Below are 21985 nucleotides of genomic sequence, written 5' to 3'. Positions count from 1 at the left end.
AGAGCATCGCACAGCTCTTAGAATGAACATCAATCCAGCAACCTACATACTGTAACACCTTGAGAAGTCCACATAGTATTTCAGCTCCTGATGCATCCTCATAATTTAAATGAAGTGTAATTCTAAGAAAATGAGCCATCTCAATGATTTCAGCTAGACTACTTGTGCTCTAAAGACAACGTGGTTAAACAGACTTCTGAATAAAACCCCAGTTTAAGAGAAGCTGCTTTCAGCCTGCCAGTCAGTACACTATTCAGAAAATTTAAAGGCTACAGGCACAGGAAAGCACTATAAAAGCCCTGTGAAAGCTTTCTCTGCTAGACCCTTATTATTTCACTTAAATCAACAGAAATTGCATGACAAAGAATGCAGGCAAGTAGTAGACTGCTCAGAAGGTAATTCCTACTCTGGTTTCAGAGAGAAATGACAAAGACACGAGTAATAATAGCTATATCTACAGTTCAGTCATTTTATGTCCATCCTCTAAAGCCATAAAGGTATAAAGCATACAAACTCATAATTTTATTATTCTTAAAATGTACATTTATCCTCCTGTACAGTTTGTCAAAGTTTAAATGCTGAGTTTGATGTTGGGGGAAAAGCCTCTGTGCATGTTTCTCCTTTCCCGGTTGAGATTTCTTTTGGCATAGTTAAGATTTATGCATTTGGACTGCTTCAGTTTCTGCTGAAAAAGCACATGAAGCAAATTTCATCTAAAATGTTGAGTAGAGGACAGCACGACAGCTCTTTCAAAGCTATTAAAATACCTAATGAAATTGCATGATTATACTAGTCAAATAGAATCAGATCCAGAAGTGATTCCATATCCATCCTGAGTTATATATGAGTATCAACTTTTCACTAGGCTTTTCTTTTAAGTATTAATTAGATAAATGGACTCATGCTTGTTTCCTTACTTATGTGCATGGTGTTTTCTCTTGGGTTTTGTGTTTGTTTTTTTAAGAGAGCAAGAAAAATTGTATGTTATTGAAGGGCAGTAATTCCAGAAAGATGACAACTGATGGCAAAATACATAGTAATTTACACCTCAGAACTTCTGGGTTTGAGACAGAATTTAAATCTTAGTGGGATATTTTAGGTATTTCATAAGATGTAGTCTTTTTTTCCATATTTTTTATGGACTCAGTGCGAGTATTTGACCTAACCAGATTTAGCTTCCAATAGTGAGCATTTTATGAGTTAATGGAAAATTTTTTAGTTATCATGTATTTAGGACAGAGCCAAAGATAGAGGTCATGTTAATTAGACTGCTCCAGGCTTACTGTAGCTCCATGGTCATTTGACAAAAGAGAAGAGGCCTATTCAAGTGAGCCTGGCAAGAGAACAGAGCTTTTATCTGTGATAGTCTCCATACCTACCCACCAAGCTTCCCCTTCAGGCACAGAGGCCAATCTGTTGAGAATGACCTAGCCTGATGAAAGATCTATTTATGTACAAATTTTAGTCCTCAATGAAAATTTTTCTTTGGCCGAAGCAACTGGCCCAAATACAATCTTCTCAGTAATTTTTTCTATCTCAGAATCAAATAGTTATAAATTGGTTATTCACACATTCATAATACTTCCCCATATTTAATAATGCTTTACCACAAATTCCTTTACTTTGCATCTTTTTTCTTGATGCAATGGCATGAGCTAAGAGCAGAATACTCTTGAACTCCTAGGCTTTTTCAATTATAGAAAACCTGATACAGTTTGAACTCGCATGCCAAGATCTACTCTGCAAGCCAGCCACAACCTACAAGGTTATATGGGATAATGTTCTCCATAGGCTGTATCAATAAAAATGTTTTAGTAAAAAATCTGCAGTACTGGAAATTCACTTTTTTCAATAATCACTTTCCAAGGGAAGTTCCACTCTCCACTCTTCTGTAACATTCACAAAGCTTGAGCAGTATCTTGTCAGAGGAGGGAAACTTTTACTCCAGAGAAATAAATGTCAAGCTCAGGCCCTTACACACAGGCAAACAGATCTGTATCTACTTCACTGTAAAGATTTTAAAAACTTTTTACAATGAAATATGAGTAACTTACCCTACTACTACTATTACAAAATCCAATAAATTCCATCCATTTCTAACATATGCATTGGGATGTAATAATAATCCATATGCTATAATCTTCAAAAATGTTTCAACTGTAAAAATTATCAGGAAGGCATATTCTACTTTTTCCTGTAAAAGACAGAAAAAGAACAATGAAAGACAATGCAATTTAACAGCTCTTTTACTATTTAAAATTCACAGTAAGAGGGTAAGTTGTATTGATCAGGATTAAGGAGAAACAGTACTTCGTGGCAGTTTATTTTATGGATTTTAATTGCATAGCACTTAATGTTAGCTGTACTGACAAGGTTGTAATTACACAATTGCATGAGAATCTTCCTGTTTTCACATTCCATGAGAGAAAAAGGCACCAATTTGGCAAACACAGAAGTAATCTGTGTTTTTACTTAAGCAAATAGTCCCATCCAGATCAATAGGATTCATTACATTCATTAAAACCAGAAAATGGTACAGGTTAGGATCCTTGAAATATCCTTTAAAAGTATGCAGAGCTATACTTACTTTAATTATTCTTTACATCAGCCTTTAATTAATTACAACACACAGAATTCTGTCTATTAAAGGAGTTTGAGACAGTGTCACAATGTACTAATAAGCTTTGAAAAGTTATTATGAGCATGGTCTTAATTTAATTCCACAGTCATCTTGACATGGAAGTTTATACTGACTTATTCTTCCTTCCATATAACGAGATTTGCTTTAAGTCATCCTAATATGCTTGAAGAAATTTTCATTTTGTATACCATCACCCTGTAACATTGAAGCTCCGATTCACATTTGTTTCAATGCTTTTTTAAAAGCACTGTTACTACACTGTATCTTCATTTTACGAGCATTCATATTTTAAACCAACATAAATGTTGAATCTCTTTTCATAGGTAATGCATAATAATTTTTTGTGGCTTCTTCTTTCTCTACCAACAGCACATTTGATTTGGATAAGTTGCAAAAACTGCTGCTATCAGAACAGAATCAATTAACACATTTATTCTTTTTACCTTCAGAAATCATCATTTCATTGCTTTGTATAATACTTGCTTTCTTATCTGACATTATGCAAATATTAGAGCCAAGAATACAAGACACAGAATGATTCATTTTTTTTAAACTTCTTCAGGCACTTACGGATGTTGTTCGCTGTTATCATACACAGCGTTAATTATACAGACTATAATTGCTCAGTAAAGATTACAGTCAGAAAACAAGGCTTACAGAGCTTCACCCAAGGCAGCTTCTCCTCAGCTACATTGTTTTGCATGAGTTCTTCTGCCCCAGTGACAATGATGGACATCCTTCTCCTCCTCACCATATCCTCCTGTTATTTTTCCTAACACCAATTTCAAAATTGTCTCTCCCACTTACTTATTAATTTTTCACTGATAAACTGGACTGATTACATGGTAACAGGAATCAAGTGATATCAGAGAGTTATGAATGCTTTGTGAATGAATAGCCATTACAATTCTTTGACCAGAGAGCACAACAAAAGTTACAGTAGTATGAATTATGAGCACTCCTGAGAACCATCCTGCAAAAATGCTGAAATCCAGCCAAGCTCTACCATGTATACACTCCACAAAAACAGCTATTTTGGTCTCCCTATATACAAGTCTGTAACTTGGGTATAGAAAGATAAATAATTTAAGACAACATAAGGAAGACAAAAATATTAGGTTGGCATTTGCTATAGGCAAAATACATATCAGTAGCCAGAGCAGTAAAAGAAAACGTGAAACAAAGGAGAGGAACCTTCATATATGCAAATTTCAACAACTCGTTAACATGAAAGGAAAGCAGCACTGGCTTGACATGAGCCAGCAGTGTGTTCTTGCAGCCCATAAGGCCAACAGTATCCTGGTCTGCATCAGCAGAGGGGTGGCAGCAGGGAGAGAGAGGGTTTGTCACCCTCTACTCTGCTCTCATGAGACCTCACCTGGAGTACTATGTCCAGGCCTGGGCCCTGCAGAACAAGAAGGATGTGGAGATGTCAGAGTGGGCCAGAGCAGAGCCACAAAGTTGATCAGAGGGCTGGAGCACCTCTCCTATACAGAAAGGTTGAGGGAGGAGGGCTTGTTTAGCTGGGAGAAGAAATGGATCCCTGAAGACCTCATGACAGCCTTCTAGTACTTGAAAGGAGCTTACAAGCAAGAGGGGGACTGAGTTTTTACACAAGCTGATAGTGATAGGACAAGGGGAGACGGTTTTAAACTAAAAGAGGAGAGATTTAGGTTAGATATCAGACATTTTTTTATACAGAGTGGTAAGGCACTGGTACAGGCTGCCAGTACCAGTTGTGGATGCCCCATCCCTGGAGGTTCAAGGCCAGGTGGCATGGACCCCTGGTCAGCCTGATCTGGTGGGTGGCAACCAGTTTGAGGTCCCTTCCAACTCAAGCCATTTTATGATTCTATGATCAGATTTCTGGGCCATTATGTCCACTGAGATGTTACTACAGGCAAAGATGTAATATAATCCCACCATAAACCTACCAGACTATTTTCTAAAAAGCATCTTTGTCCCTCCCTGCTCCTCTTCACAGAATGATTTAACGCTCTATAGCTATTTGTACTAGGCACCAGCCCTAGTCCCCGTGTAACTTGCTTAATGGTTACATACTTCAGCTGTGCATTTGAATGCTACAGTTCACATCTAACTCTATCCTACTACTTAGCCCACATCTTTTAAAATATACTGGTTTTGTTCCTGTTGATTTTATTTACTTTCTATGGAAACAGGACTGTTTCCTATTTCTTAATCAGTATTGCAGAAATCCTATTAAAGAAATACATGATCCAGAGCAAGCAAATTTTTTAAACCCCGTGGTGATAACTCCTACTGTTATGAGCTTGTTATTTCTGGTTAACAGATCAGGGAGAAAAATGATATCACAATTTCAGTGCAATTACAGTGAAGTTGTACCTTTCAAGCAAGATTGAAAATAATAATATAAAAACAAGCATTTGGGGGCAGACAAGACGTGTGAAAATCACATTTTAGCACCATTAAGAACCATTTTTATTATCAATAAATAGAATTTGTGGAATATGCATTTTCAGGATGCTCATTGACTATTTTCCAATTTTTCAAGAATTTTTCAAGTCTTACTCTAGCCTGTAGGCCCAATGATTTCTAATTTTCTTTTTTCTAAGTACATTTTTCCAAGTGTGCTCTACTTGGCCTAGAACCAGCATAATAGGATTCTACTCCTCCTATCCTGCCTTCTTTCAGAAATATGCTGTAAGATGGAAGACGTGGTTTAGTGGGCATGATGGTGATGGGTTGATGGTTGGACTAGAAGATCTTAGTGGTCTTTTCCAACCTTAATTATTATATAATTCTGTGAAAAACAGAAGCAGTGTGTGACAAAGATGAGCACTGGGTAGTGGTTCACTGAAGATCAGTATCAGCTGGCATTAATTAAAAAGAAGACAGGCATTAGGATGGCTACTCCAAAGCAAGCTAGAAATCTGGTTGGGTAATAACATAGCCACAGACAATTCCCTTAAGACTCCTCATAACATCCATTACCAGGCAGTGAAGAATTCACCTCTTCAAGGCAGCGAAGACTATCTATTACAAAGTTTATTTGTTTGTTTTAGGGACTTGAAAACTTTCATTTAGCAATTATTTCCCAACCAGTGAGTTGATCCTGCAAACTCAGGCTTTAACAAAGCAAAGGTAGTGCCTGTTTTCAGTGAGAATTACAAGAGTGGTTTCCTACAATTTATGATATTTGTATCTGCAAATACCTCCCCAAAAGTAAGCTTCAGTCTCTGCAGAGTGACATGAAAAAATTATAGAGAGATGAAAAGCAATTATATTTGTACCATCCATATTCTCACACAGAGGTCTGTTAGTTTAATGCTATCAGCTATGTATGTGTTTTTATTGATCCATTTTACTTTTTGAAGATATTTTCATGAGTAAATTCTTAACTACTGTATGTTTATGTAGATCCTGAAAGACTAACATGGACAAAAGCTGGTAATTTTGCTATTATGAGGCATAATGATAAGTTTTCATTCTTAGTCATTTTGGTTTTACTGTTTTAGATTCGCTATATCAATCTCATGCAATGTACACAAAATGGGAAGAAGTGCTAGAAAAGGGATAGACAATCCTAACATAAAAATAAGGAATGAAAAATAAATATACACTGGCACTCTGTTCCCTAAATTCGCGTGATAGCTCTACATAATGCTACACTAGCGGGGATCCAGGTAACAGGATGTCCACAGCTGCATAGCAGGGTGAGTTGTGCACTCAGAGCATTCTGAATTGCAGAGCATGAATTAATCCAAGAAGGCCGTGTGTGTCAAAGCAAAAGGACGTTAAAAAACCTTGACAGCGGGACCAACAGAAACCTGACAAATTTCAGAAAGGAAAAATGTAAAGTTCTGTACCTCGGGTAGAATAATCCCACACATCAAGACAAGGTGAGAAAGAACCTGAAAGTTACACTGGGAACCAAGTAAAATGTGCTGATTTTAAGTAAGACAAATTGTATACTGAGCTGTGTTAGGAATTCCTGAGCACGGTCAGCAAGCTGTGGGAAATTACTATCCCACCCCTACACAGTGCTGTGAGGCTGCATGGCTACTACAGTTTTGGGCCCCTTAGTTCAAAAAGAATATTGATAAAGTACAAATTCCAGTGAAGGAAAGATCTCTCCACCAAAAAGAATGCTAATAAATGTTTAACAGTGGACAAAAACTACTTGAAGGGGAGTTACAAAGATGATGAAGCCAAATATGAAGTAGCAGTAGATGGTAAAACGTGGGGAAAGAGCCACAAGCTCCAAGCTTGGAATTAAGAAAAACTTCTCTACCAATAGGGCAATGCAACACCAGAACAGGTGGCTTCAAGGCAAGAAGTTTTGAAGACACAGCTATACAACAGCACAGCTGATCTGATCGTGTACTGGCAACTGTCCTGCTAAGAACTGAAGTTCTAGATAATCCCCAGAAGTTCTTCCCAGTTAATATTTCTATTATTTTGATCTATTTCAAATAATTCTTACACGAGTGCAGAGAAAGGTACAGATAGAATGGGGACAAGTATCTACCTACATCCACTACACATTCAACATGCAAAAGCCCCTGCAGTTTGCATAGTGTTGAACATTGTGGGAGAGTTTTCCTGCATTTCTGTGGAAGAACAGAAATGCATGTGCCGGTTACAGAGTTTGCCCCGAGATATGTACATTCACAATGGATACAAGACAGAACCAAGAATGATGCCATTAACTGAATCAATGGCACAAAGGAAGGATGCTTTTTAACAGAATAGCCAGTGGGCATTTCAAGAGAAACAATTTGTTGGAAACTTGAGAAAATATAAGGAACTCATTAGTATACATTACTCCTAAAGAACCCTATTATTCTCAACACTATGTTTCTTTTGTCCTTTTCCCTTCTTCTCTTCTGTCTTTTCATTTCTTCCCCATCCTCCAGTGCTCTTGCACACTCACTTTTCTTCTTTCTTTTTTTCCCTTTTTGAATACACTTTGCATCTTCCAGAGTGGCCAGAGGAGTGATTTGGCCCAGTATTTAACAACAGCATCCAAAGTACAGACTGTGCTTTCCTTACACACTGTTTTTCAGTAAGTGGGCAGCCAACAGATGTTCTAACACCAAGCTGACAACCCGTTTGCCCTCAGGAAGGCACTGGCAGTCTCTCCTTGCATTCCTGTTACCTTCTGCCCATCCCTAGGGACATCAATCCTTGCTCTGCAGCCTAGACACATCTATGGCCATACATCACTTTGCACGCGCCGAGCTTAAGCAAGTATCAATCAAGAGTAAATAAAGTTTAACTATCCCATTTTCAGCATTGCTGGAAGGGCTGAAGAAGGATCAGACAGATGACTGCAGTTTTAAAACATTACAAGGAACACATTTCTTATTTTTCTCTATAGTGGGGAAAATCCATGCACATGTTCATTTTATTCATATTAGTTGGGATCTTTAAGTGAACAATTTATTACTTTAAAAATGGAAGTAGGAATGCTAAGATATAAGACAACTGAACTTAAATAAGGACATATGCATGCCTGAGTCACTGAAGAACATCTGTATTGAAAAGACCATTTCAGTTCTAGAAACCATACAGATTAAATTAGAAATTATACATAATTATGAACACCTACTGTGGCATCTATTCTATATAGCATCACAAAAGTAGCAGATTAAAAACTGATAGCTGTAAATCTAAAGATGACAGGAAGCACAAAAACCTGGCAGTTACTAAGGATCTAGCTGTGCTGCAGTACAGATTAACAGTAGTTCTTTCACTGATTTGCTTCCACACAGAACCAGGCCCTCTCTCTTTACCACAGGCTGATTCCTGCAGGGCTGTCTCACACTTTTGTTAATGTTGCTCAAATCCGCTAAAACCCAGTAATCTTTTTAAGAATTTGTGATGCAACAACAACACTGATTAGTTACATTGCCCTTCTCATCATGCAAGAGGCCAACAAGCTCCACACTAAGATCGATCATTTAGTGCAAAATAAAGGCTACCCATATCCACTGAGTTTCAGGACAGTTGTTGGAACATTTTCTCAGCAAAGAAATGTGTTTGCTTTTTTATTTTAAGTAAATCAGCTTTGCAGAAACCCTGTTGCTCAGGAAGAATTTTTTTTCCCACCCTTGCCAGATGGTGTACATTAGTCATAATTTATTATCTTCATATTTTCAAAATCTCTGAAAGGTATAGGCAAAGCTACTGCTACATATTTTAATATGACACACTGAAACTCAGCATAGAACTTAAGACATCTCACAAGAAAATTGTTTAAAAATAAAAAGTCACTGGTTTGCAAAAATGTTAACCTATTACGTTACGTAATTCAGAGCATTCTCATATTAATTCCTACTCCCTGGGCACTGAAAATTTCATAAATTCTTAACTTTGGAAACATTTTTGCATCCATAGTAACATGCATCTATCAGGATAAAAACTCCTTATCGGATGAATTGACTCAATTTAAGTAAACTAACTCAACTGATCCGTTTTCTGCAGTTCAGCCATACAGAAAGGCAGATGCTTTGATTTTCTTTATCTGGGGATTAACAATCAATTGTGCTATTAATTAAGATGTGCGATCGATACCTTGACAACATACAAAACCATTCATGTTTTGAGAAACAGCCATTTTTCCAAATTCTGCCATAAGGAAAGCAGAGCATTTATAAGAAGGCATAAAAGTAACTGTTCTGAATTTCATAACACAATAATTTCATTATTCATTTCAAATATGTGGTTTCTTCTTAAAAGCATTTGTAAGCTTTACCACACTGAAAATTAAAAAAGCTGTTTATTCCCATATGTGGAAGATGTCTTTTCTCTTATTTAGAAAATGCTATATCAGTTTCCCAAACTGGAAAATGAAACAACAAATATGAAATCTGTGTATCAGCCAACAAGACACGAAGCACTAAAGCTGTACTTGTCTGTACTTCTAAAGCTGATGAAATAATGTACTTCCTACATTAGATGTAGAAATTACACTCCCCTCATTAGAAGAATCAGAATTCTGTATCACTCAAGAACTGATTGATAACTAGTGGGTTAACTATATCTTCATCTCTATAATGGCAAGCAAGGGAGGGAGGGCTTGAAAAACAATTTTTAAGGATTTGCATTCTGATCAATCCAATTAAACTGTGTTGTGTCCTCCTGGCCAGTCCCGGCTTACCCAAGGGAATACAACTATCACACTTAACTATGTCTGAATTTGTACTCCTGTGAGTACAGCTTCTACTTTGACAGAGGAGCTCTGCAGCAAGTAATTAAAAAAAAGAAACTTTAGAAAATGTAATTACTAACCCATAATTACACTTCTTTAATACAGAGAGGAACCAGTAGACACTCTTTTCAAGGGCACGTGATGCTCCATCTACATAGTACCATTCCATGTTTATGTGTGACCAGCAGTGGTTTCTGACCTTAAACAGCTCCCAGGGCACCCTCATCCCCACATCTCAGAAGTACAAAGGTTTAAACAGACCTCAGGTTTTCTGAGGCCTAGGATTCCCATGTGGAAAAAGATTTGGTTTGTGCAGCCAACATGCTCTAACTGAGTAGTAGTTGTGCTCCTTATACAGCAACTGAAGAATATTTCTATTTAAAAGGCACTCCGTATAGAAATATATACTAAAGAAAAACATTTTATAAATGTGTGGAAAATGACCTGAGAATTTTTTTCCACAATTCAAAAGGCAGTAGTGGAGATAGTACTGAGGTGGCTAATCCGCTTTCGTATATTAATCTCCAACATGGTTTTATGCATTCAGAAGTCTACCTAGGGAAAATCTGAGAACACGTTTCCTAACCCTTATGATACTATCCAGTGGTCAGAGTCTAAGTAAATTCTTTAATTTTCATAAATTACTACTGCAAGTGTAAGAAATTTAGCTTCTGCCACAGTTGCAAAAGTATTTACGAATAAAACTGAAATGAATGCATTGGGTTCAGGAGCAGAATCCAGGGCAATTCTGTGCAGGAACTTGGCATAAACCTTAGAAATATCTCAAGCCTTCCAAGGCTCTTCATAGGACACCATCATAACACCAGAGATCCACATGGTTTGTGGCTTTTACTGCTGTTACGTCTGAAAGCAAGGTTGATATTTAAGAGTCAATACCAAATGCAAATTCTATATTTAGGAGGTACTGCTGACACTAAGTAGTAGCTGCACTGTAAGCATTTTTAAACCAGTTTTATATAAATCTGAACGGGTTCCGAACATCCTCAATCTGAAGTGCTGTTCCTAACAGCACTTTGTCAAATGACAAATCTCACTCGCAGCAATAACACTGTTTCCAAAGAGAACACAAAATATTTTCATCTCATTTGAAATGTGAATTCACAATCACTTGGTACAGCCACAATTAACAGTTCCCCTCTCTAGATCTCAAGCAGGCACGCATGCTTGTAAAAAAAGAATGCGTAATAAGACATCTCAGAAATACCGGGCACAGCAGGTGAGGAAAATGGATGTGTAAGCTATATGCTGAAGTGTAATTAAGTTCAAGTGTAAATAAGTTTCTTCAACTCCCTTTTTGACCAATGTCATCTGAAACAGCATTTGAATAACTTAAGTCACCAAGACATTATCTTGATTTTCAAAGACAGTTTTGGGTAGCACAAAATGCCCATGCTTTCAGCTGACAGATTCTGGCAGCCACAGATAGATGACTAAGCAGCTCATGTTTGACACTAATTACTTTTTTCCCATTATTTCCTGTAGTCGCTTCCCCTAAATGTGCTATAAATCTGCCCTTCACTCTTGAGTGTGATTGCTTCTCATATGTTTAATCATGTTTTTTTGACTTTACCTTGTGAAATTATGAAGACAGAGTTACACAGAGTTACCTCAGTTCTACAGACTATCACCTGTACAGTCAGAAAAATGTTGCATCTAGATGACAAATTTTCCTACTGATATCAGGCATCTGTGTAGACCCATTCTATTATTGTACACTTTGTACAAAATGTTTGTGCATTCTATACGAGTGTTACTGCACATCATTGCCATTTCCTTACATAAACTGGTCAAGATTGTTTTCATATTGTTCTGACGGAACAAGGTAAATGGCATGATTTTGTAAAAGTGCTCATGAGTGACTAAATCCAATGGACCTACCAATTTACCATCTACTGAAAAAATACCAAAAAGCATTTACTGATGAAAAGGAAAATTTGAGTTGTTCGGAGTACAGTATTTGGGGATTTGAAACAATCACTTAGCAATAACTATATTGTTACAAGGTGTGAAATGCAAGCTGTATAAATGCTAATAAGTAGTGATGTGGAAGATTCAACCCTAAATCCCTACAAACTCCAGCTGAAAATTGAACACAATGTGCCAAAGAATCTGAAAAGCACAAGAGGAAGCAGGCCAAGCAAGCAATAAAGAATATAACTGGAATACAATCCAAATTACTTGGGTATATTTCTGCTGTGCTCTTATTTAATTGATGATATTCAAGAAAATAAGCAAAGTAAGGAAAATCAGTGAAGTAAGGACGTGGAAGAGAACACACATGCACTCTGTCACATAGTTTTACTAGAGTCACTGTCAAGTAACTAATTAAGCTTGTATCTAATCATAAAACAGCATGAGAGCAATCTTAAATATGTTGTGGTACTTGCTAGCAATTTTGTGTATTCATAAAATAACACATTTTGGTTATCAACGGTGGGGAGCGCTTGTTACTAAGAGTCAGATACTTTAGTGAACATATTCACGTTCTCAGAGAATTTATAAGCCAAAAGAATTCTCTGATCCCTATAAATTCACTCTGACCTAAACAAATGCACAAGCTGAAAACAGGAGCACTGGCAGCAGTAAATTCACTGTTGTTTTATTTTTGTTTTCTTGTATGTTTGTTTTTTTTAAAACTTATGTTACAACACAGAATACTTCCAAATGTTCTGAGAATAGTCACAAGCCCATTTTTTGTTTAACTCATTTTTCTTCAATACAGAAGAACCAGAATGTTCAACGAAAAACAAACAAACCAACAAAAAAAAGGGAAATGTGGGTTAAAAAAAACACCGATTAAATCAGTGTAAACTATAATGGTTGCATTTCAGGAATATTTTATTCATTCATTCCCAATACTGAAATAAATTAATGACTATCAAAAGAGGCCACATACTTCTCATTTTCTTCAATCAATTCTACTCACAAATTGTCTCCAATGGTCCTTTCTCTTCCCTAATTTTCACAATGGGAAAGCAGTGCTCCCCAAACGCACTTCAACAAGTATGTGACTTACTGTTAACACCTTCATTTACGTTATTCGGAAAATTAAACAAGCGAACAACGAGAATTTTTTTCATTAGCAAGCAGTATGATGTTATTGTTTTATGAACATTGAAGGAAAAAGACTTAAATTTCAAATATTGTATCTAAACCCCAAATCACTACAGGATCTGGATGGAGCCTAAGCCTACATGCAGAAATATTTCAGGGAATGGTAGTTCACAGTTTACCATCTTTTTGCCTTGTTGTCCTTCTCACTTTCTTTTTCCCTCCCAACAAGAACATTCAAGGACCTCTGTCCACAACATGCATTTCTTTTTCCTTTTTTCTTTCCTCTGCATGTTTTGAAACAGAGTGGAGGAATAAAGCAGGAAAGACCACAAAATTAAAGTATTGTTAATAACCAGTTAGAAAGTACTCTGGGATTTGAGATACTGGGATAATACTGTTAAGAAATTTGATAAGATAAAGAAAGATGTATTTTGGTTTTTGTTTCTTATTTAATGTGCCCCAACATCAGACCATCACTAGAATTTCATAGGGAACATACTGAATACAATGAACTATGTAGATATGACACTTGTATACCAAGGAGGAGTATGGTAGGTAAATAACATGCTTCACTGCAAAAAATTGGCTTTCTGGCACCGACATGCTATGTGCTCTATAATCTCTTAGGAATTATTTTTCTTCCAGAAAGAATTTAAATAATTAGATAGCCATTAATTTATGTTATATTTGATAGTAGGCAATATGCATTACTGCACTGTAAAAACAATTCTCATACTAAGTCTAGGAACACTGCTTTACTTATGAGCAGACAGTATGCTAGAACATTGGAAATCAAACTATAAAAATGTCAACAGCAACAATGCTAATGAAATAAACTTTTAACTATAGGAAAGGGCAGCACAGAATGGTCCTTGCAGACACTGTCCAGAACAAAGATGTGAAGAACAAAAAAAGAATTTATCCAAACTGACAGATGAATGATCTGCAATGCCCACGAAAATGTGAAAGTACAACTTCATCCTTGACTGTCTCAGTTTGCTGAACAAGTTGTTTCTGAACAAAATGGTATTTTCCTGCAGCAACACTAGGCAGGGCAATTCCCATTTTGTGTAGCAAGTAATTAAGTATTTGAATAACAACAAAAGGAGAGACCTCTACAATTCTTTCAACTGGAACAGAAGGTTCAATGAACACAAAAACTGCATATTTTTAATGTGTCATACTAGTTAGGGTCAGATTGTTCTGGCTGTTCCATAATCAAGAAAATGCAGATTTCTAGAAATAATACGGTTGCAAGGAGAATTGTCTTCTGCCATAATACTGTTCAGTGGAAACCCTGTGCTCCCTAAAGTAACAGGAAAGTAGGGTGTATGTTCACTGCAAGTATAGAGCACAAGGAAAAGAATTCAGATATGGAATAGTTCCCTGTACACATTATGGAGTTCCAAGAAAAAAAACAATGCAGCTAAATCAAGTTGTATTCAGTTCACAAACAAGATCAGAGTGACATACATGTTTCCATTTCAGCCTTGCTCAGGTACATACATTGGTCCACTCTTCTGAAAATTCATTTTAAAATTAAACATTGTAATTCTAGGTTCTGGCAAATGGCACTACAATGATGACTTATTCTTTATTTTAACCTATATGCCATGACAGGAAAATGTTCAACAGAAATAACAGTAAATGCAGTAATTTAGAAAGAAAGAAACACCTGGAACATTATCTACAGTCATTGGTGAAATACCAGGAATACTCATGGCAGTAAAAACTAAACTGAAAGAATCTAAATAAAGTTGGAAAAAGTATTTGTTTGTTCTACATTCATTATGTAATTCACCTTTCAATCCAAATAAAAAAGATTTCAAATCCTTTTAAACTATTCAAAGGCAACATATTAGACTTGGTATAAAATAACTACATCACTTCCTGTGATCTACAAGATCAAACTTTAGTGATAAAAAACATCAACTTCTGATAGAAAGGAAAATAGGCATCTGCCTGCCCTGAAGCCAAATTTCTTTCTTCTCTACAGATGAATCAGTTTTCCTTCTATCCTTCGGAATGCTACTAACATTAGTTAGTGCCTCTCCAGTGGCTGCTGCAATTACAGCTCCAGATTCCGCAGATGACTATGCTTATTTGTGTTTTTAATCATCTAGCTAGCCTTAATATTAAAGGCAGTAAGAAATGCTCAGAAAATCTCAAACACTTCTAAGAGTATCCTCGCAATTTCAAGGTTATATCAAAAGAATTCCTTCCTTTCTTTCTTATGCCATTTGGCAGCCCAGGAGATGTATTTAGGTTTTGAGTTTCTTATTTCATTTTCCACTTATCCACACAGAACAGTCTTTACCAGGAAGATTACGATCTGGATTTCATTATTCTCATCTGAACTCCATCTAAGCCTTTTTTCTTTCTTTGCTTATTTTGGAGATTAGTTTTGATTTCCAGAGAACTCGCTGTCTGTAACAATATATTACTAACTACTCAGTCATGGTTTCCAGTTCAGTGTCACTATAAGACAGTTTGAATATACCAGTATCTGCTTTTTCCCCACCTGATGTAAAGTGTCACAGTCCCTGCAACTTTCTCCCATTCATCCAGCAAGACAGATCCTAATGCATGTTTACAATTGTGGTCTCAAAAGTAATTACACAGAACAAGAGTTGTTACTTCCCCTTGCAAAAAATTTTTGACTTTTCACCCCTAGAGAACCGTAGTGAGGTCTGCCAAAACTACTTCCAAGTAGGTGAGGGAAACCTATTATTTTTACTAGATACAAAACAATGTTCAGTTGAGTTCTACACACAGAAATCCAACAAAACCCATTTGCTCAAGATGTTAATGTGCAGTCAGTCCTGTATTTTCCCAATTTTCTTGTACTTCAGTACTTGTAAAAATGAAAACGTTATCATTAGGAATTCCCCCAAAGCCTGGCTAATTTAATCTCATACATTCTATGGAAATGTGCTCATAAATTCATATGAGACACTATGTGTTTATATCTATATGACAGAACCTGATGGTTCTACAAATGACTCAGTCTACGTGGCCCACATCTAGAGACTCCATCCAGACTCTGCCATTTTGCTGACGAGAGAAGAGTTGGTAGGTGGTGTGTACATCCAAATAATCAAAGTCTACATATTACAACTAAAAGTGGGCAAGTACTATTAGTACATTTAGGCAAGAATTAATTACATGAAAACAGCAGAAAAGAAATTTGAAGGAGTTGGTTGCTTGTTTTAAGAAACTTAAATGTACTGATGAATAGGCATGTTATGACAACTGTGCTTATGGGGCTGTGTTGAACTGCAGCTAAAATTTTGATGTTTTAAAGCTTCTGTTTGGTTTGATGGCATGAAACACCATCATCCACTAACAATCAAGCAAGAGAACTACTGAATTACTAATACTGTCCGTCACCTTCAGAAGAAACAGAGAACACATATTGTAAGCCTAGGGTGTCACCTGTTAACCCAAAGAGTGATTTACACTCTTTGGCTGGTAGAATATTAGGTTTGGACCAGGCCACAAAGTCTTTTTTTTTATTATTCCACATACCGTAAGTCTTTTATGCTTCCCCTCATGTATTAAAGTGCTTACAACAGGGGAGAAACTCACATTATAACAGCAATGAATTTTTCTGCTATACAAACATGCAACAAAAATAAGAATCTTCATCACCTCTCGTTAAGCTGAGCGTCTAACTAAAGGCATTTTACAGTCAGAAAAGCTGAACTGATAATGTCAGGACTCCAACTGTTTCAGGGATTTAGAGAAAGCTCTTAACATTTTATGATTCTATTTTAAGTTTTAGTAAGTATAATAACTAAGATACAAATATTTGCATCTTAGTGGCCTAGAAAAATGCTGAGATACAGAAATAAGTTTATACTGCATATTGATCTTTGAAATAGCTATCTGACATTTGCAAGTATTTTCACAATCCAGTACTATAATTTACAATGGCCAGTGTCATTATTGGAAAAACTGAGGTTTGAAACAGTTAACACAGGATGAAGACAAATTTAGGCTAAATCAGACTCACTTTAGTATAGGCTAATGCCATTTTGTAATCTTTTTTCTAATGGGCGATTTTATATTACAAGTTTTTTGGTGTCTAACTGCACAGCAAACATCAATGCCTTGAATTTGGAAAGAGTTGAGGGTCTTCATCTTTGCAGAAGACACCCAATACTCTGCAAGATCAAATCCTCAAAGAGGAATAAAATCCTTTAATTAAAGCTATTTCTTTAGCTCAGTGTTATTTCTAACTTATGAATTGCCAAAGGCATTGTTTTACTCATGTTTCGATGGAATACTTAGCACAGCGTGAAATAGATGGCATCTCCTCTGTAGCAAAAGTGAAAGGTTGACTTCTGCCTAGGGCATCTTTTATTCTCTATGGAAGCTTAGAGGTATAAACTGAAGCATGATAATTAAACCTTGAAGAAAAAAGTAGTGACGTTACAACAACTGTTCTCATGCAATGACATATATTGTGTTGTGATATTTTTAGTTTTCAAGATTAACTTGATAATTTTATTAATTTTAAATGGAGTTACACTATATTAATGGGACACGCTGATAGCCAGTAAATCTTACTTAGAACTCCAAATAGAAGTGCAGGTTATTGACTATTGACAAAAAAAAAAAAAAAAGGATACTTCATCTAATTTCTTTCTTCAATAATTTTCAGCATTTACATTTATTATACATGCCATATTAAAAAGGTGGTTTTCATACTCTCCAGCACCCAAGGAAGGGAAAATAACAAACAATGTAACGGAAGTGCGTAAAACCTGAGGCAGTAATACATCATCGCCAAAATCCATTGGTCTTGTTTAAGTGATGAACACATTTGCACTCAAATATTTTGCTGTTTCTTCCTTTGGTAAAAGCTATCAAAGCAGCAGTCTCCTACTGAGGTGTGTCAGAACTAATGTAGCTGAATGTAGTTCACCGTAATTGAAAGTAATTCATGCTGTCACATTTACTGTAACGAGAGGTCACGTCTCGAGGGCCATAAACGTTGTTCACATTAATCGTAACTGACACCTTCCTCCTCCTTCAGGGAAATTCAGGCATATTACATGGCTTAGCTCACATTCTTTTTAGACATCTGAACTTCTTGATGTTTTCTGGGAGGAGGGAGGGCTGCCATTTGGTTTGAGGGGGAGCTGGTTTTTTGTTTGTTTGTTTAGAAAAATAAGCAACGGATTGTGCCTTGTACGTTACAAAGTCATCTCGTACAGCAGTACATAATAAATACAATTATATCAGTCTTAAAAAATCCCACAGATTACTAAAAGTAACGATTTAAAATCTGCGTATTCTGAGAGCATAAGCAGTCCTTAAATTACATATACATATAAGGCACGTTTAAAAGCAATAATTAAGAATGCAACACACTACACAACCATACCAAGTGGACTGCATGCATTAACCTTTTACTAGTAATGAAAGACAGCATAAATTTGGAATCCTAAGGTCACACAATGAACAATGTATTCATTTTTGAATGTTAAAATCTGTACCGAGCATGCCTGGGATCGGCACCTTTATGTATTTCAATCCCAGTATTTAAATAATGATACCATTGCCATCCTGAAACATTAACTACTCACTTCCTTTTTTACAGCACATAAGACTAAACTTTTAGCTTCCCATTTGACAGAGCTACATGATGGGAGAAAGCTCTTGAAAGCACATACTACATGTACTCCATGTATAATTAATAGAGTTTACAGAAAGTGACAAGCTTTTAATCTGTGCACTTAATTTATCCTGGGAACAGAGTTAAACTGTTAAAGATGCCAAAGAAGTAAAAAGGGCATGCAGAAATGCACTGGAAATAGTAGGATGTGCTTGTTGACCACAGAATAACCTTCATTTCTTGGTTTTATTTTTGTAACAGCAAATGGTAAATAGCTGAGAACATAATAAAGAACTTTTTCCCTCCAGTATTTGTTATTTATTAATAATTACTAGATAATATTTTACTGTACTGTTTGGTGGGTTTTTGTTGTAGTTTTTACAGGGTTTGTGTGTGTGTGTGTGTGTGTGTGTGTGTGTGTGTGTGTGTGTGTGTGTGTGTGTGTGTATGGCTTTTTTTGTTTGTTTTTATAGTATATGATACATTTTATCAAATTTCTTGGAGCAGAAACTCCGAGAAATTCGTCAACGTCATTTAATTTTAGTGAGGTGTCCTGAAATTGTCTCATCTTCTAAATACTAGTTGCTGTAGAGCTAACAAATATTCCTATGACCCCAGCAGAAAAATTGTGCCAAAAGACCTGGTCCTGCTCTTTTCAATAAAAAATGGACCTCCCAACCCAAAAAATAAAAAAAAATCAACAGCAGAAACACAATTTCATTGAAATAAGAAGGTCTTATTATGGTTATTCTTGTTATTTTCAATTATTTAACTATCCTTATGTTTTTGCTACCACTAACCACTTCCAAAATAACCTACGTTTTGCTCTGAAACAGGTATGCAGTTCACACTGCCTATTTCCACTATCATGTATTTCTAGGGGGCAGTGTCTACAAATACTCTGTAAGAAAGTTCTTGTTGTGCCAAACATAGGATTAACACGAACGGAAATCTTTGCTTCTCTCTAAGAGGCACTTTCACACACATACCTCACTGAATTCCTAATTTCACAGGTTGCCTTTGTCTTTATTGCCAAGATATTGTCCGTTGGGAAAAGAGGTCAAGAACTACAGTGAAATGAAGCGGGCTGCTCTGAAAGTAATACTTCCTAATTTATTACGTTTACTATTCCTCCACGCTGAAAAAAATGGAAGCCATTAACATTCATCAACACATGCTGAACACGTATGGAGACACAACAGTGGATGAGAGCACAGTGAGGAGGGAGTGGTGCACTGCAGCAGCAGCAACAGTGGGTCACCTCTGTTGGTGCAGATGTTTATCAGCAGGCTCTTGTTCACCACTGATGAAAATGCACAGCTAACAGTGGTGACTATATTGAAAAATAGTGTTTTGTAACTGTGAATTTGCTCTATCAAATAGTGTTATTGTGCTCTTTGTATCAGCTGTGGAAATCAATAGAAGGCATTACTTTTGGAGAGACCTCTGTATATTCCAACAAATCATCATTGCTATTACTGTCTCATTATTATATAAAATATATGTAATTAAATACTAACTAATGTGATTTTTACTTTACAAAGACCATCCTTATTGTTTTATTAAATATAAGCCAAGAAGTTAAAAATACATTTGGACAATAAAAAGCTTTGTATTACTGAAAAGACTACACCTATTTGAACCAAGTGATTTAGTAGCTTAGTACTCTGGTTAATTCAACAGTATTCACCAATTCCAAAGGCTTTGCTGAGAAGCAAAGTCATCACCAGTTTACAACCCTGAATAAGCTCAGTATTTCAGCTATTTGCAGATGTTCAAAAGCTTATTTTTGTACAATAATAGTAAAAAAGAAGTAAGTAGCCTGGTACTTTATTAGATTTTAGGGTGGATCAAGAGATATTTTATTAACATGTCGGTAAACTCATCAGATTTGTCTGTCTCCTGTTTTATTTCTTGATCCTTCACTGCACTCTCTCCCAGCACGGCTGGCAGCATTTAGATATGTTAAGTTATCCCAGTTTGGGGGCCCAGACCTCCAGAGGTGAAAGTCCTCTTCATTCCTACTGGAAGTTAATTCCTGTAACTCACCCCACTAGCGTTTAGAAAGCTCTCTACTCTCTAATATAACTTTACTCACAGCCAGTAGATCACCAGCAGTTCTTGAGCCAACGTTATAGTTTAGCTTAAGAAGCTTTTCCTCTCTCCTTCCTATTCCCCCAATGAAATTCTCTCTCGTTCTTCAATTTTCCCAACTGAAAAATGTCAAGCTGTTCACTCTTCCTTCCAAAATCATCCTATTATCTTTTCTCTGCACCTACTTATTGGAATTAATTGATCCACAAGAGGAGGATGAATTTACCCTCTATTAGAAAGCAATTTTGAGAGTTCAGAGTATGCACATAAACCTGTTATGTAATTTAAAAACATACATTTATTTACACGTCTCTATTTCAGTGAATACCTCTAAGCTGCCTGTCTTCAAATCCTTGCTTTACGGCTGAAATTGTCCTCGCTTGAACTCCAGCAAAGAATCAGCACTAGTTATTTTCAATCACATTTGATCTATATTTCTTACCCTGTTATTTGTGAAACAACAGGTTTACATTTCTGCTAGAGCACCTTAACTGTTTTTCCTCTCTATACAAACATACAGAGCTTCACAACACTTCACCTGTGGGAGTCCTCGTGTGGGTGTCCTTAAAACGTATGTGAATTTTCTTAGGAAAGGATTATTCTGTTCACTTTGCCTGAAGCTGTCTTTTCCCGTGTTACATAAGCCTTGATGATGTCTGCACTGTTGTGTAGTCATCACGTCTGGAGTTAGTCAACAGCCTCTTTTAAGTCAAAAGGAACAGGATTGACTCCAGAACTTGGAAAGCATCCAGTGACACTTGGTAGTAATAATGCTTTGTTTGGATGAGAGATGTTGGACAAATGTAAAGCCTTTTTACTGCTGTTGCAAAATATGGTTAGATCAGATATTCTGGCAACACGCTTGTCAGTTAGAGTCCGTGACAGCAATAAGAAAAGCACAAAGAAGTTAGCCAGGCAATCAGCCCCTAGGATTATTGAAAAATTCCACATTTCTGTAAAAAGGCAGAATGATTTTGCCTTCATTTGCCATCAGCCAGAAGTAGGATTTTAAGGGACTATGCTATCTGCCTATTTTCATACTAAGTTTTCTGTACTGGATACTGATACAGACATTCTAAATGCTCTCACTTGTGGTTTTTCTATCTATTGAATGAGTGTATCCTTTTATTATAGCTTGCTTTCCCAAAAGATTATAAAAGCACTACAGACAGAGCCATGCTGATACTACTTAGCCAAACCAAGAGAAGATAATTTGAAAATTAGATAATAGGGTATTGAAAATATTACCTCACCTCTAACAACTGAGAGCACTGCAGGACTCAATGTTTTATGCCTCAGGTTTCAGTTCATTACATAAGCAAGTGCAGTACAAACATTATCAAATGACAGGATTAAC

At 36.3% G+C, this 21985-nt stretch overlaps 1 protein-coding gene across 6 annotated transcripts in view; it reads right to left on the bottom strand.

Moving 5' to 3' along the window:
* The window catches only part of CACNA1D (calcium voltage-gated channel subunit alpha1 D), a 168918-nt gene that overhangs the window by 103691 nt on the left and 43242 nt on the right, over positions 1–21985 (bottom strand). For all 6 annotated transcript variants that reach the window (XM_021409351.1, XM_021409350.1, XM_021409355.1 and 3 more), the window contains exon 4: positions 2055–2194. In XM_021409351.1, the coding sequence (XP_021265026.1) occupies positions 2055–2194 (140 nt within the window). The remainder of the gene's footprint in view (positions 1–2054; positions 2195–21985) is intronic.

Source organism: Numida meleagris, chromosome 11 (genome assembly GCF_002078875.1).
Source record: "Numida meleagris isolate 19003 breed g44 Domestic line chromosome 11, NumMel1.0, whole genome shotgun sequence".
NCBI lineage: Eukaryota > Metazoa > Chordata > Aves > Galliformes > Numididae > Numida > Numida meleagris.
This window is presented reverse-complemented; position numbering and strand designations above follow the sequence as displayed.